The sequence below is a fragment of the Amphiura filiformis genome, chromosome 2 (assembly GCF_039555335.1).
Source record: "Amphiura filiformis chromosome 2, Afil_fr2py, whole genome shotgun sequence".
Taxonomy (NCBI): Eukaryota; Metazoa; Echinodermata; class Ophiuroidea; order Amphilepidida; family Amphiuridae; genus Amphiura; species Amphiura filiformis.
This window is the reverse complement of record NC_092629.1, coordinates 89,025,172-89,040,387: the sequence shown is the minus strand read 5'-3', so window position 1 is coordinate 89,040,387 and position 15,216 is coordinate 89,025,172. Positions and strand designations below refer to the sequence as shown.

At 39.7% G+C, this 15,216-nt stretch overlaps 1 protein-coding gene across 1 annotated transcript; it reads left to right on the top strand.

Moving 5' to 3' along the window:
- Positions 1–4,875: 4,875 nt before the first annotated feature.
- Positions 4,876–12,323, top strand: LOC140137548 (monocarboxylate transporter 2-like). The gene is made up of 4 exons (XM_072159262.1): positions 4,876–5,077; positions 5,908–6,048; positions 9,784–10,869; positions 11,907–12,323. Exons 1-4 carry the CDS (start codon positions 4,894–4,896, stop codon positions 12,020–12,022), a joined length of 1,527 nt encoding a protein of 508 aa, XP_072015363.1. The 5' UTR covers positions 4,876–4,893; the 3' UTR covers positions 12,023–12,323.
- The last annotated feature ends 2,893 nt before the right edge of the window (positions 12,324–15,216 follow it).

Sequence of the window (15,216 nt, the reverse complement as noted above, 5' to 3'; positions counted from 1 at the left end):
TTGTACTTGCTTTCATATATAGTTTAAAATTCAAAAAGTCTTTATATTAATTTGAGTACCTGGAAAAAATTCCAAGCCATGAGCTTGATTCTACCAGGACTTAGGCAGCTAAAATTGTTTACCAAAACCAAACCAAAAATGCATGCAAAACACAAAGGTGATTTTTCTTCAGAATTTAGTTAGTTGGCATTGACCATTAATCTGTCATACGATTCTATATGGAATAATATAAAGTTAAGAATAAAATATCGATGCTCTGATATAAATCGGTTACTTTACTAATAAATAATAGGTCCGTCATAGAAGAGAGATTTTGAACAGTTAGACGGGTTTACTAAAGCACCAAGGCATAATAAAGCACAGCTTCTCAAATAGCAAAACACATACGACATTTTTGCAATTCAAGCGTCGATATTATTTTTATACAGATCTTTCTATAACAAATATTGTCGATAGCTTGGCTTCACGCCATTTTAAAGATGCGCCATGTTGACAATAATAATTATTGTTACATAAAGTCATGTTGGCTGTATCCAGAGGCGTACCGGAGTCGGGATGTGTTGGGGTGTGTGTGTCTGGAGGGGGGGGGGGGGGGGAGGGGGGGGGGTGTCACAATGTCCCAATTTTATGTAGCGTCCCTCGACCCGTGTGAATGTTTGCAATATGCACTAAGATGCGCACAAAGTAGGACAATGCCTAAAACGGACTAAAGGAAGATGTCGATCCGGGGAAGATCTGTACATATATACAAGTTTTTGTCAATTCTATCCCGAATTTCGAGCCAAAGGGCCAGGGGAAGCTTCCCCCTGCCCCAGGTACGCCTCTGACAATATATAATTATATATTTAAAGTCACGCTGAATCAAAAATTCAATTCTTTTTAACACTCAAAATTGATTCTTCAATGAGCTTTCCAGTACCGTTCGGAATTACCCCTCAAATCGCGGGGTAATCCCGAACGACGCCCTTTTTTTGTTTCATCATATCTTCTAACTATTATTAATTAAGGTTTAGTTAATGAGAACGTGCTTATAATTAAAGTATTACCCACTCTTGATATTGGTATGGTTTATTCTATAGGCTTAAATGAAAGGGTGTTCGGGATTACCCCACTCTCCCCTATAGTGTCCGCTTCATTTACTTACGTCATTCAGCCTCTTGCCTTGAAAATCAATTTCGCTTCGAACGGGGGAAGGACCCGTACAAGACCGCATTTTACCAACACTATTTCTCCTTTTTCAGGAGAAATACGAATAAAAAAATGGCAACGAGTGTCAATGAACTTGTAATGTAATAATTATTCTCCTCGAATGGAGTTGTCCGAGCAATATATATGCCCTTTAATGAGGCAATACAATCGATTTAGTGTCTATGGTAGTGCTATACAGTTTAAGTCATGCTAATTTTTAGTGTTACCTCCAGGATTCGCCAGCGAAGTGTTACGTGTAATTCGATTATCACTATGTCAACTGGATCACGCTTATGAGTTCTGCACCACGCACAGCGACAACGCCAGGTAAATAATTATATTGTACAGACAGGGAAACTAAATCAATACACGTGTATCTGCTATGCACGCCGCTATATAGCAATATACAAAATAGAGTTGACATTTCTATTCGCTCCTAATCAAGGATAACTACCCTATTGTTAGTAACGACCAAACAGAATAAAATCCTATATACGGACGTCGTACGTATATTGCTGAGGGGACAATAAATAAGCAGCCTCAATGTCTCTATAGAATTCCTGAACGACTAAACTACATGGTGGAAATGAGATAATTTGAAGTAACCGCTCGCGCTCTTGTCCTTTCTAGGTGGGCTAAGGTAATTGGTCAGCCGAGTTGTACATGGCGTAGAGTGGTGTGTCTGCTATTTGGTATTCAGACGATAGAACTTTGAATACCGGGGTAGAAAATGTGAATATCTCCCGTTTTATTTTTGCTTTCTACGAAAACCAATTGTAAGGTTTACATTTGAATATATGTGTTGAAAGAACGTGATAATCTTATTGAGAACCAACTGTGCGTTTTGAAATCAAAAAATGATACAAATTCGGATTTTATATGTGCAGAACAAACAAATGGCTTCTGCTCTCATTCGTCAACCCCAGGGTTACGGAGCATACAGTACATGCGCAGGGTCCACATAGAAGTACAAAGTAAATAGACCTCGGGAACTGGATGAGAATAATTATTTCGGTGCAATGCGTGCGTAAATGCTTCTTTGGCGCGCCAACTGCTGCGCGATTTGTACTTGCCGAGTGCCCCAAGCTCTTTACGCGTCGCATTTTTAACACGCAGTGCGTGTGACGCGAAGTATCGGCCCCTGATGCCACAGATTTGGTTTGTACTTCTATGTGGACAGACTGCAGACGACTGGTGGAGGGAGTCTAAAGCAGATTAGTGGGAAAGAAACGTACCAGACTTACTGACGTACAGGAGGTCACAGTGACCAGGCTATTGTCAATAGCCTTAGTCTCGGCCCATAGTCTCAAAAGTATTAACAAGTCAGAACAAAATCGCTATGCGTGGCTGTGAAGAACTAGTGGATTCGACCTACCATCATGGGGATTTCTGCCATGAAGATATCGGGGCGATGACAATGTGCTTCCCCTAAGACGGCGCCCAGGGCACATACTCTCTCTTGCCCCCCTCCCCCCACCTAGCTAGTGGCACTGTATTTTAAATACAACAAGTTGCATGCTAATAATACTTAGTGTCGCCTCCAGAATATTCTTCTTGGTATGACTCTAGTAGTGGTACAGTTATAGGGCTATTGAAATTATCAACCATGACCGTCACAGGTCAATTTTTTTTGACGAAGTACTGCGGTATAGAAAATAAATCCATGCAGGAATATAGCAATAACACACAGCACCACCCCCTCCAGTCGATGTACTCTCCTATACCGCGCAGGCCTACGCAAGAAGTGATACAGTGGCTGGAAAACAAGTTTGTTATTCGTTTTTACACTTATGAGTGGCGTAATATGTATATTCAACATGTTCAAAGTTTTGAACCAGGTGCGGTGACAATCATTCACGCATGTTAAAATAATTAAATTGCACGGAACAATCGAGCTGAAGGCAATGATGATTTTTGCCTCCAATAACGGAAATATTTAAGAGAGGCTATCAACATTGATATTGGCGGCAAAGATAGGGAATAATCTAGCATTGTTTTTTACGAGAAGCGCCGAGAATGTAAGTTGACAAATCATCACTCCGCAGCTCCGGTAATGGAAAATAATTTAAGCGATGCAATAAAATTACGTTGGCAGTTATGTAAACATGATGGATATTAATAGATGGTGTCTTTGTCTTTACGGCAAGCGCTGAGAAGTTAAACTGGTGGATATGAAGTGTTTTCTTCACCATCATTCCTATGTCGGAAGTGTAAGGTAGGCCTAAAAGTGTTTCATATGTGGCAAGGAAAAGGAATGTGCTAAAGTATAATCATTCAAGGTGAGCATGTTAGGTTGAGGAATTATGGTTCTCTGCATCTGTTTGCTACGTAATCCCCATAGACAGAGGATGCTAATCCAACATTAAGAAAGCAGTTGTTGTACCGCAGCCGCAAGGATAGAAGTTTCTGCGAAGCAGGCCAAAAGTTTTGTTGGCCTTGGTTGTGGTTTTATTGATATGCCACTTATTCGGAATGGAACACCTCACATGCTATAGTTATGCGAGCAACGGGATTATTCATGTGAGTCATGTTAGAAACACTTCTTAGAGTTCAATCTCATGAGCCATTTGCATCAATGTCGTCACTGGTATACCGCTTGTCAGTCGGAGGGTTGCCACGCAATGTGTGTGGCGATCCACCGTACCGCACGTCGGAGAAATATCACGCAGTGCTTCAAATAGAGCGACCCAAAACCCTTCAACAATGTTCAAAAGGACTGTCACACAATAGAGGCAACCCTACACCATGATCTGAGGATTGGGACGCAGGTGATCAAACCGAAACCTCACACAAAGTGAGGAATCCAAATCCCGCGTGGGTGGCGACCCTCCAACATCGAAAGATAGCGTGGCGATGCACCTGAAACATCGGAGGTTGCCACGCAAGCTCACGCAGTGCGTGGTGATCCACAAGGTGATCTACTTACATGGATTGCCACATTATAGATTGCTCCACATTGCGTGGAGATCCTCCAAAGGTGGTGTTCTTCCACGCGCGTGAGAAAGGTCATGTCCAAACCTTTTGTCCATAGGTCGGTATGTTCATAAAATGTTGAAGTTTAATATTTTTAGCTGAAAGTTCTTTCATTTGAAAGAGAATCAAATTACCTAAACAATAAGGGTTCAATCATGTTTCTAGTTCATATACTTTTGAAGTTACAGACAAAATAGGGTCACCAAATTGTCCAAAATTTTGTGTGTGAAATTGTGACAGCAGGCACATGTACAATGTACACTACTGTATGTGACCCCAGATGACCTCCTATTCTTTACTGTAAGAAAGCTGTTTTGGATGGTCTTGATTAACACACAAATTGCTTTTGCGCTTTAACGAGCGTCCACTTGGTGGAACATAGATTGCACTATGTGATAGCTTATGAATCCATTATTATGCCAGTACCAACATAAGTCAACATCACTTAGGTTTTGGTTGTCAAAATTATTTTTTTCCATTGAGCCCCACAGTAAAGCCATTTTTAGACCGTACAGGCACATTCCACTTCCCTATGGACGAATAGCGCCACATATAGTGTGTGATGTGAGCCTGACTACCATAGGCCTATAGGCCCTACCTGGAGCGTTATCGGAGATGGTGATTCGGTCTATTCCCTATACCGGCTATATTTTTATTCATTCTCTCATTTGATATCATCTTATCCAATTTCATGTGGTTTTTTTTCAGATGATTTGATCCGTTTATCAAAGTATGGGCTGCTCTTCGATATGGCGATGGACAGTTGTTTTTGCAAAATTCGTGGTATATTTCTTAGCTTTTGGAATCTACAAATCCTTTGGCGTGTTGTTACCTTATCTTGAAAGAGGGCTTGAAACCGATGTCACCAGCGTTGGATGGGGGTTTGGATTGTATGGTGGACTAGTTTATTTACTTGGTATGTTAAAAATCAATCAATTCCTCAATTAATCAATCAATCAAGTAATCAATCAAGCAATCAATCGTTATTCTAATTTTCTTCACATAGTATGACCAATTCTGTAACAAAGGATTGTAATATTTGCCAAAAAGTAAGGGATGAAATCAAAACTCGACCGGCACGAAACGGTCGGCAACCAGTGGTCGAGATTTGATTTCATCCTTAAGGGGGTACTACACTCCTCGATAAATTTGTGTCTATTTTTGCATTTTTCTCAAAAACTAATAACACAGTGGTAAAGAAAGTTATGTACATGTATATTATAGGGGCAAGGAATCCAATTACTACGCTGGAATTTCAGTGACCCAAGACAAGCGGTTCGTTATTTATAATAAGAAACAAGGTACCGCTAGGATGTACCTCATTTCCTATCATATATACTGAACCGCTTGTCTTGAGTCACTGCAAATTCAGTGTAGTAATTGGATTCCTTGCCCCAATAATATACATAACTTTTGTTACCAGTGTGTTATCATTTTTTGAGAAAATACAAAAATAGTCACAAATTTACCATAGGGGTGTAGTACCCCCTTAACAGTTGTTGTTTTACAATAGTCATAATGGGCTATAATTGCAGACAGAATTAAAAAGACTAGTTTGTGTATAACGTCCTGTAAACCAAACCAAAATGTCGTACTGCGCAGTCAGCAAACAATCACACCGCGCCTTTACCCTGACGTCAGACGCAAACTAGTCTTTTTAATTCGGTCTTCAATTATAACTTGTGTATAAAATTACATGCATCTCCTGTTTGATGTCGAGCGCCTACAATTTCTTGTGCATTGCAGGTCCCGTTGCTGGCGCGTTAACACGAAGTTATGGAGCAAGACGGATGGTTATAAGTGGTGGCATTATTGCGGCAACAGGACTTGCTTCAGCATCATTATCCACTTCGCCTGTCCATTTATGTTTGGCGTTAACCTGTTCAGGTAACTTACCTCTTTTGTAGTCTTAAGAAATAAAACCGTAATACCGGTACTACCCCGTCGTAGAGGGGCTATTTTAAGGGGAAGGGCCGCTGCGCGTTTATGGAACGCTACAGCTGCCATTAAACGTCGAGTTTTATGAAAGGATAACGCTGAGAAACTATAGAGGGCGCTATTTTTTCCCGACGTTTAAAAATCTGGACGCGAAAAAATGGGCGCTATAAACTCGGCGTTGGTTACAATCTCAACGAATATGACTCGATATTTTACAGTCATATTTTTAAATTTAATTTTAATTTTTTTTTATTGTCATAGGTTGGATGTTTTATGAAAAGTTACAGCTTAATTAAAGTACACACCTGGTTAATGTGAAATGTAAAACAAATGTTATCAATCAGAATGCAAAAACCAATAAAAAGTTTGCAAAGTTGCATAAAAGGCTTTAAAAAAAATCTTTTCTAATAATATTAGAAAAGATTTTTTTAACTAGCTGCAGCTCGATCAGCGGTTTATTGATACGGTATTATGCTTTAAAATGTTAATCATAATACAAAAACACATACAAACTCTGCATAGTTTCTTAAAATGCACACAGATGCCTATATACAATTTCTTAAATATCACGCAACTTCATGTATCTCAAAATATGATTAGATTTTTGTAAATTCCTCAACTTATGTGACCCAAAGGTGTATTATTAAGATATCGGCAAATTGTACAAAATTCGGCTAAGTTGCAAACAAATTTTATTATAAAAGATTTTAAACACAATGATTATTAACTAAACGTCTATATTGTGCTTAACTTTAAACACTAAGATGTTTAGTTCATACACGCAATAAAATATAGGGCCTACACAAATGATTTGATGTGTTTATCATTTGGTGTTTAGAAGTGTGTTGAAAGTCTTTTAGTTTTGAAAGCGTTACAAGTATAAAACATTGAAGTTTAGATATGTGTTCAAAGTGCACCCCATTTATAATAATTGCTACTAATTGGACTTATTGCTTTTCTCCCTCGGATCCTGGGAACCTTGGAGCTAGCAGCCGTTTCACAGGTCCATATGCCTCTGTTTGTGATCATACACTTGTAAATTGATGTAATCCCAAGTTCTTGGCAGCTGCTTAGGTTGGCGGTCTACCTCTTGGCCTGTGTCAAGGTATTCTACCTTCAAGGGCAAGTTTGGGGTATCCGTACGATGTGTCCTAAGTAGAAGAGTTGTTTGCCTTTAATTTTGACTATACTTGTGACCTGGCTATTTGTTGACTCTCTAATTAGTCTCTCTCTCTCTCTCTTCTGGAGACTCTCATTATCCATCTTAAACAAGACATCTAAAACACCAACAATCTCTTCTTATTTCTTTTCTTGAGCGTGAGCCATATGTTGCTATTGACAAGATTAGCATAGGTTCACCTGGTAGAGTTTCATTTTTGTATCACTAACTACAGTCGGCCCTGATTTGGTAAAACGATCTAACTTGAAATTTGGACATTTTGAGATAAATCCTTATCATGGGTAATGTGAGGGCGCTCTTTCCATTGGTGACATCCTAAAATCACCACCATGCCACCAAATAATGAGATTTTTATATTTTCTAAGACATTAGATCTGTTTAATAATTTATTTTATTCAAAAAGAAAAACGTTAAGTGTTCAAACTTTAAAAGCTCTTTTTCTCGAAACAGTGATTTTAATTTCAAGTTAGATCATTTTACCAAATCAGGGCCGTACTATACTGGTTTCTTTTGACTTCCATATTGTGGATAACTTTGGCATGTTTCCCATTGCCAGTCCAATCCTCCATTTTGATGTCTTCCATACAGGTTGAAATTTCTGTAATAACTCCTCCCAAGTAGGTGAAGGTTTGGACTTCCTTTAGTTGGTCTCTTCCTATGAAAAATGTCATTGGGTGGCTGACTTTGTTGATAATCTGAACTTCAGTTTCCCCTTGTTTATGAGGCCAAATATATTGCTTTGGGTGTGGACTAGAGTTTACAAGTGTTTGAAGATCTTCCTCTGAATCTGCCATTAACACAATATCATCTGCAAACCGTAGGTTGTTTGGTGAGGGTTTTGCCTTGGATTTTGATGCCAGTGTCCAGGTCCTGGATTGCTAAGGTGATGACTAACCGTACTCCAGCAGTACGGTAAATAACTGTGGCTATAGGATGCAACCTTGTCTTGCTCCTGTAACAGTTCTGAACCACTCTGTGATATTTTTGTCCACCCTCACTGCAGCACTTTTCGATGTACCATACAGGACGTGGGAAATGTAGTTCTTGTGGAATGCCAGGCTGGGTGACAGACAAGACCCTCAAGTTGAGATCAGGAAGAGATGCGGCCAAGAAGACATACCTACTTGTTAGAACTCGTCGCGCCAAAGAAGTATGGAGAAGGCTCAACACGAGACCTCAACGAGCTCATATAGGGCTGATGAACTTGCCTCTATATACAGGCAGATGGAAGACCTGTAATAGCAAAATTAATGTAAATGGCAATTATAACACCACATGGAAAATAATCCATCACATCTCTCGTGGAAGAAGAAGAGATCAAATCCCAATGTGAAGAAGAAAGATGAGGTAGTCCCCTTAAGTGACAAAGAACTACTTGCTGAGTGGGAAGACTACTTCTGTGCTTTGCTGAACAATGACAATGGACCACCAATATCTGATCCGAGCAGGACTTACCTATTTGTGGTGATCCCCTTACCCTGGAAGATACAAGGAAAGCCATTCAATCAATGAAAACAAACAGCTGCTGCACTGGACTGTGTGATTACCACTGAGACACTCCAGGGTGACGTTGAAGCTATGGTAGACATCATCCATCAATTCTGCGCAGAAGTTCAATTACAAAACTTTAATACGCCGCCGGAACGCAGCCTCATGAACAACTATCAATGTCAGTTGCAGCTAATATAAGGTGTATACATAATAAGATCCTACTGAATAGAATTAGGGACCACGTTGATCCTATATAATAAGCAGCAACCAGGTCGGATTTAGGGGGCTGTCATTTTCTTCGGAAGGGGGTGGGTCATGAATACGGGAGGGGGCGGGGGGGGGTCATAGAATTTTTGGACCAAAAATAGGGGGGTTATAATTTTTTACACCAAAATTAGGGAGGATTATAGAATTATCAAGGGCTGGTGACCCAAAATTTTCGCGCGCATTCTTTTAACTTACAATAAAAATTTATGCACAATATTTAGTTATATGATTCAAATTGTTTGCTTTGCTCGCTCCGCGCACCTTCTTTACACGGCGATGAATAATTTGTCGTCAATCTGTGTAGGCGGAAGTACGCGGAAGTGGGGTCATACAAATTTTCGACCTGAGATAGGGGGTGGTCGTTAAAAATTTAGCCCGCGATAGGGGGGTCATAAAAATTTACTCCGGTCACCGACATATTCATGACCCACCCCCTTCCGGAGAAAATGACATCCCCCTTAGACCAGGCAGAAAATCTGCACAGCAAACGCATATCCTCGGTATAATCATAGAGGCTTTCTATAGTTATCAACTTTCACTCACTATAACATTCATTGACTTCAAGAAAGCCTTTGATTCAATCGAGAGAGTACGTTGACTTGGGTAATTTGTCAGCTGAGAAAGCATACAAAAGATTACCCAAAGTACGCCACTCTCCTCTTGTTCCCGCCATATTTCAGAAAGCCTTATTGCATGCAATTTGAGACGTATAAAATATTGAATGTGTTCTGCTTTTGTTAATACAGGACTTGGGCATGGACTGTCTGTTCTACCAAGCGTTGAACCGATAGTTTATCATTTTCCAGAAGGGTTCGCATTAGCCAATGGAATAGCCTTGGGTGGAGCTTCCATTGGAATGATGGTGCTACCACCTGTATCAGAAAAGTTTTTTGAACTTTATGGATGGAGAGGAACATTGCTACTGCTTAGTGCTTTAGATCTTCACATTGTCTTCGCGGGAGCGTTGATGCGTATGCCACAAGCGCATCAATCTACTGTGAGCAAAAATCTGAATGTAAATAAGAATCAAAATAGACCATCGAGAAGTTCGCGCTACATAAAGTTGAAAGGAAATAATATTGACGAATCAGAGACACAAGGTGTATACAAAGAATCGATGCCTGAAAGGATAAAGAGATGCATCATTAGTTTTGATTATAGACTTTTCAATATGAGAGAGATAAAATATTTTTCAAAAGCAGACGAGATTGAAGCTGACGACACTAAATCTTTGATAGAACCTGCGCAAAAGCAATATTTAAAACAGAACCGCGCAAGCAGATCTGTAAAACAGACTGTTAACAATGAGGACGCCACTTCTAATAGGTCTTTCAAAGATTTTCTTGTTGAATGTTTTGATGTTAAATTCTTTGGTCAAGAACCACTTATCATATTCTACGATGTTGTTATCTTCTTCTTTGCATTCACTTACGGGGCATGGACTGTTTACCTTGTTCCGCACGCCATTGCCCGCGGTGTAAACGCTAAAGACGCAGCCTTTCTGTCAACCGTCGCAGGGTTTACTAACTTCTTTGGAAGAATAGCTTACGCGCCTGTAATAGATAAGAATGTTATTGATCCGACAAACATGTTTGCGATTGGTTCGCTTATCACTTCGTTTCTGTTTTTGTGCGATCCCTTATTTGATACCTACCTCACGATGTCGCTCAGCGCGGCGATTGCGGGACTTGTCATTGGATCAGGGAATAGTTTATGGACTGTTATGATCAAACAGTTTGTTGATGAGTGTGGTACTGGGACATTTATCAGTGCGCTTGGATGGGCATGTTTGTTCTCGGGAGTAGGATGTATGATATCATCTCCGCTTACAGGTATGTTTGTTTCAAACCAGACCACGTAGTTAAAGGTCCAGTATCAACCCTGTGTGATGAAACTTTTGTGCCGCATAACTGCCAAGTTGTTGCTCTAAAGTATATAAAAGTATATTCAGCATAGAAAACATGCGACGAATCCATCTGTGAAGTCAAACTTATTCAAAGTTTGGCACAAATACTCAGTTTTGGAGGAAGTTCCCCTAACCCCATTTTTTTGGCCCAAAACGTTTCGGACAACATACCAAAAATATTCTTCACTAATTTTTATTTATGTTCAAAAGCTAGATATAAATCTCTAGGAATCGTTTTTGTTGCTGTTTCTTTTTAGGTCTGTTCAACTGGTTAAACAGAAATTTTTTTTGTACCAAATGATGATTTAAAGACCATTTGAAATAAAGTACTTCTAGAGCAAAAATCCTTCTGAGCAAAACCATTCGGAACAAAAAGACTTCAAAATATTATTCTATGCTGCGCACAAAAAGTACCCGAACACTTAAAACAGAATCAATATCTTAAATACACTAAACCTAATTTACAAAATGAAGTAAATAGTCAATAGATTGAGAAATTTATTCTGCGTATTTTGATACCTCATTCGGCGCGATGCGATTTTATTTTCCAAAGTTATACTAATCTGAATAAAAAGAGAGCATTTCAGTAGCCGGTAGGAATCGCTCTGAAGGAGGAAATAGCTCAAATTTATCACATTTGAAATGCTGTCTTTTCCATTAAATGAGGATTTCGTGAGCTAGCTAGCATCCTCTTTTTATGGCATTTTTCAGTAGATATCCACGAAAAAAGCTTATTCCCAAAATGTCAGTTGATTCCGATTTTGCGTTTGCGAGTTATGCATGATTATGTGTATTACACTGCTCCATAGGCCACCGTTGTAATTTTCGTTCTGGTGTACCAGAACGAAAGTCAAATTTGACGAAAATTTTGCTAAACGAATTAATCTGCCAGAAATTATTTCCCCTCCCTTAACTATATATAACTGGGAATTGCCCAACTAATCGAAATGTTTAATTCTCCAGGTTGGATTTTCGACACGCTGAATGACTATGACTTGGTATTCCAGATGATGGGAGGTGTGTCGATTGTTGTATTTGTAATACTGTGCGCAGTGAAAATAACTCATCACATCACGTAATCGAAAAGTACTTTAGAATGTAGACGCTGTTTATTTAGGGAGGGAACAAACCAAAAGCTCGATGGTGTCCTATCATCGAAAATGCTTTTGTTATAAGAGGCTAACCTCGCCTTCCCTGTAACATAAGTATGAAATGTTGAAAATTCCAACCTGAAAGATCAACTAGGCCTATATTTAAACTGATTTGTTTTACCAACTAATCGGACTTTATAACCCCTCCCCTAACAAAAGAACTTATAATACAACATCGAATATTTGGTTTGTTCTCTTATATATATATATAGAGAGAGAGAGATTTTAAGCAAAGTTTGAATTTGGTTTCTTTCAAAGCGACGTGGCGATATTCCAGTTGAAATCCATACACCCCTATGAAAGACATATAATATTATTTCAATTGGAGGCACCCCAGGTAAACCCATTTAAAATTCACACTTACGGGAGATTAAGGTCATATCTTCCATAAGGGGTGTATGAATTCAACCGTAATAGCCCATTTTATCATTGTATGGTATTGCAACCCGTATAACATGCTATTGGGCATTGTAGTAAAAAGCATTGTCAAAAAGTGCTGTAAGACCCAATGCTATGCTCTGCGTGCTAGCCATGCGCTTCAATGGAAAAGTTCAAGTTTTGAAATATTTTCTCAAAATATCAAGAGCTATCTTAAGAACTACTTGTTTGTACTCATTTTAATGCATTTTTCATGCTGATTCCAAATATGGTCATGAAAATTTACATTTATGAAATTTTTGAATTTAGAATTTTTTGTAAAAACTTGTCGTCTGCAGTCGACACCCGCGTGAAGAGAGTTAACTGGCTATCCTGCAAGTGCAATATAGGTTACTCATTAGGGCAACACAATCTGTATATTAGAACAAAAGAGTATTATTCACAACATTTTTTATTGTATATAGACCTATATATTTCACGATAATCAGAAAAAGAAAGATGAAAGCTATATTGTGAGGAGAAGCAAGGAAAGTCTACTTTATTGGGCAAATTGCTCAAGGAAGAAGGCTCGGAACAAGAAAAGTCTACCTTATTGTGCAAATTGCTCATGGAAGGAGGCTCGGAGCAAGGAAAGTCTACTTTATTATGCGAATTGTGTTGAGCAAGGAAAGTCTACTTTATTGTGCAAATTGCCCATGAAAGGAGGCTCGGAGCAAGGAAGGTCTACCTTATTATGCAGATTGTTCATGAAAGGAGGCTTGGAGCAAAGAAAGTCTACTTAACTGTGCAAATTGCTCATGAAAGGAGGCTTGGAACAAGGAAAGTCTACTTTACTGTGCAAATTGCTCTTGACAGAAGGCTCAGAGCAAGAGAAGTCTACTTTACTGTGCAAATTGCTCATGAAAGGAGGATCAGAGCAAGAGAAGTCTACTTTACTGTGCAAATTGCCCATAAAAGGAGGCTCGGGGCAAGGAAAGTCTACTTTACTGTGCAAGTTGCTCGTGAAAGGAGGCTCAGAGCAAGGAAAGTCTACTTCATTATGCAAATTACTCATGAAAGGAGGCTCGGAGCAAGGAAAGTCTACTTTATTGTGCAAATTGCGCATGAAAGGAGGTTCGGAGCAAGGAAAGTCTACTTTATTGTGCAAATTGCTCATGGAAGGAGGCTGGGAGCAAGGAAAGTGTACTTTATTGTGCAAATTACTCATGGAAGGAGGCTTGGAGCAAGGAAAGTCTACTTTACTATGCAAATTGCTCATGAAAGGAGGCTCGGAGCAAGGAAAGTCTACTTTACTGTGCAAATTGCTTATGAAAGGAAGCTCGGAGCAGGAAAAGTCTACTTTATTGTGCAAATTGCTCATGGAAGGAGGCTTGGAGCAAGGAAAGTCTACTTTATTGTGCAAATTACTCGTGAAAGGAGGCTTGGAGCAAGGAAAGTCTACTTAACTGTGCAAATTGCTCATGAAAGGAGGCTCGGAGCAAGGAAAGTCTACTTTACTGTGCAAATTGCTCATGAAAGGAAGCTCGGAGCAGGAAAAGTCTACTTTATTGTGCAAATTGCTCATGGAAGGAGGCTTGGAGCAAGGAAAGTCTACTTTATTGTGCAAATTACTCGTGAAAGGAGGCTTAGAGCAAGGAAAGTCTACTTAACTGTGCAAATTGTTCATGAAAGGAGGCTCGGAGCAAGGAAAGTCTACTTTACTGTGCAAATTGCTCATGAAAGGAAGCTCGGAGAAGGAAAAGTCTACTTTATTGTGCAAATTGCTCATGGAAGGAGGCTTGGAGCAAGGAAAGTCCACTTTATTGTGCCAATTACTCGTGGAAGGAGGCTTGGAGCAAGGAAAGTCTACTTTTTGCGCAAATTGCCCACGGAAGGAGGCTCGGCGCCAAGAAAGTCTTCTTTACTGTGCAAATTGCTCATGAAAGGAGGCTCGGAACAAGGAAAGTCTACTTTACTGTGCAAATTGCCCACGGAAGGAGGCTCGGCGCCAAGAAAGTCTACCTTATTGTGCAAATTGCTCCCGGAACGAGGCTCGGAGCAAGGAAAGTCTACTTTATTGTGCAAATTGCTCATGGAAGGAGGCTGGGAGCGAGCAAGGAAAGTCTACTTTATTATGCAAATTACTCGTGAAAGGAGGCTTGAAGCAAGGAAAGTCTACTTTACTGTGCAAATTGCTCACGAAAGGAGGCTGGGAGCAAGGAAAGTCTACTTTATTGTGTAAATTACTCGCGAAAGGAGGCTTGGAGCAAGGAAAGTAAACTTTATTATGCAAATTACTCGCGAAAGGAGGCTTGGAGCATGGAAAGTCTACTTCATTGCGCAAATTGCTCATGAAAGGAGGCACGGAGCAACGAAAGTCTACTTTATTGTGCAAGTTGCTCATGAAAGGAGGCCCGAAGCAAGGAAAGTCTACTTTACTGTGCAAATTACTCATGAAAGGAGGTTCGGAACAAGGCAAGTCTACTTTATTGTGCAAATTACTCGTGAAGGGAGGCCTGGGCAAGGAAAGTATACTTTACTGTGCAAATTGCTCATGGAAGGAAGCTGGGAGCAAGTAAAGTCTACTTTTTGCGCAAATTGCCCACGGAAGGAGGCTCGGCGGCAAGAAAGTCTACCTTCCCAGCAAACACAAAACGTTTTCGATATCATCCGCAAAAGGTTATAAAAGGTTGTCAGAAAACGTTTAAATGTCGGGTTATATAAAGGGTATATTAAGAGTATAAAACGTTTTCATAACCTTAAAA

Bases quoted from the DNA above. Each gene is read 5' to 3' on its own strand.
- LOC140137548 (XM_072159262.1), top strand. From the start codon at position 4,894: ATGGGCTGCTCTTCGATATGGCGATGGACAGTTGTTTTTGCAAAATTC. The intron at 6,049-9,783 runs GTAACTTACCTC...TTGTTAATACAG, and splicing joins TTTGGCGTTAACCTGTTCAG to GACTTGGGCATGGACTGTCT. The intron at 10,870-11,906 runs GTATGTTTGTTT...TTAATTCTCCAG, and splicing joins GATATCATCTCCGCTTACAG to GTTGGATTTTCGACACGCTG.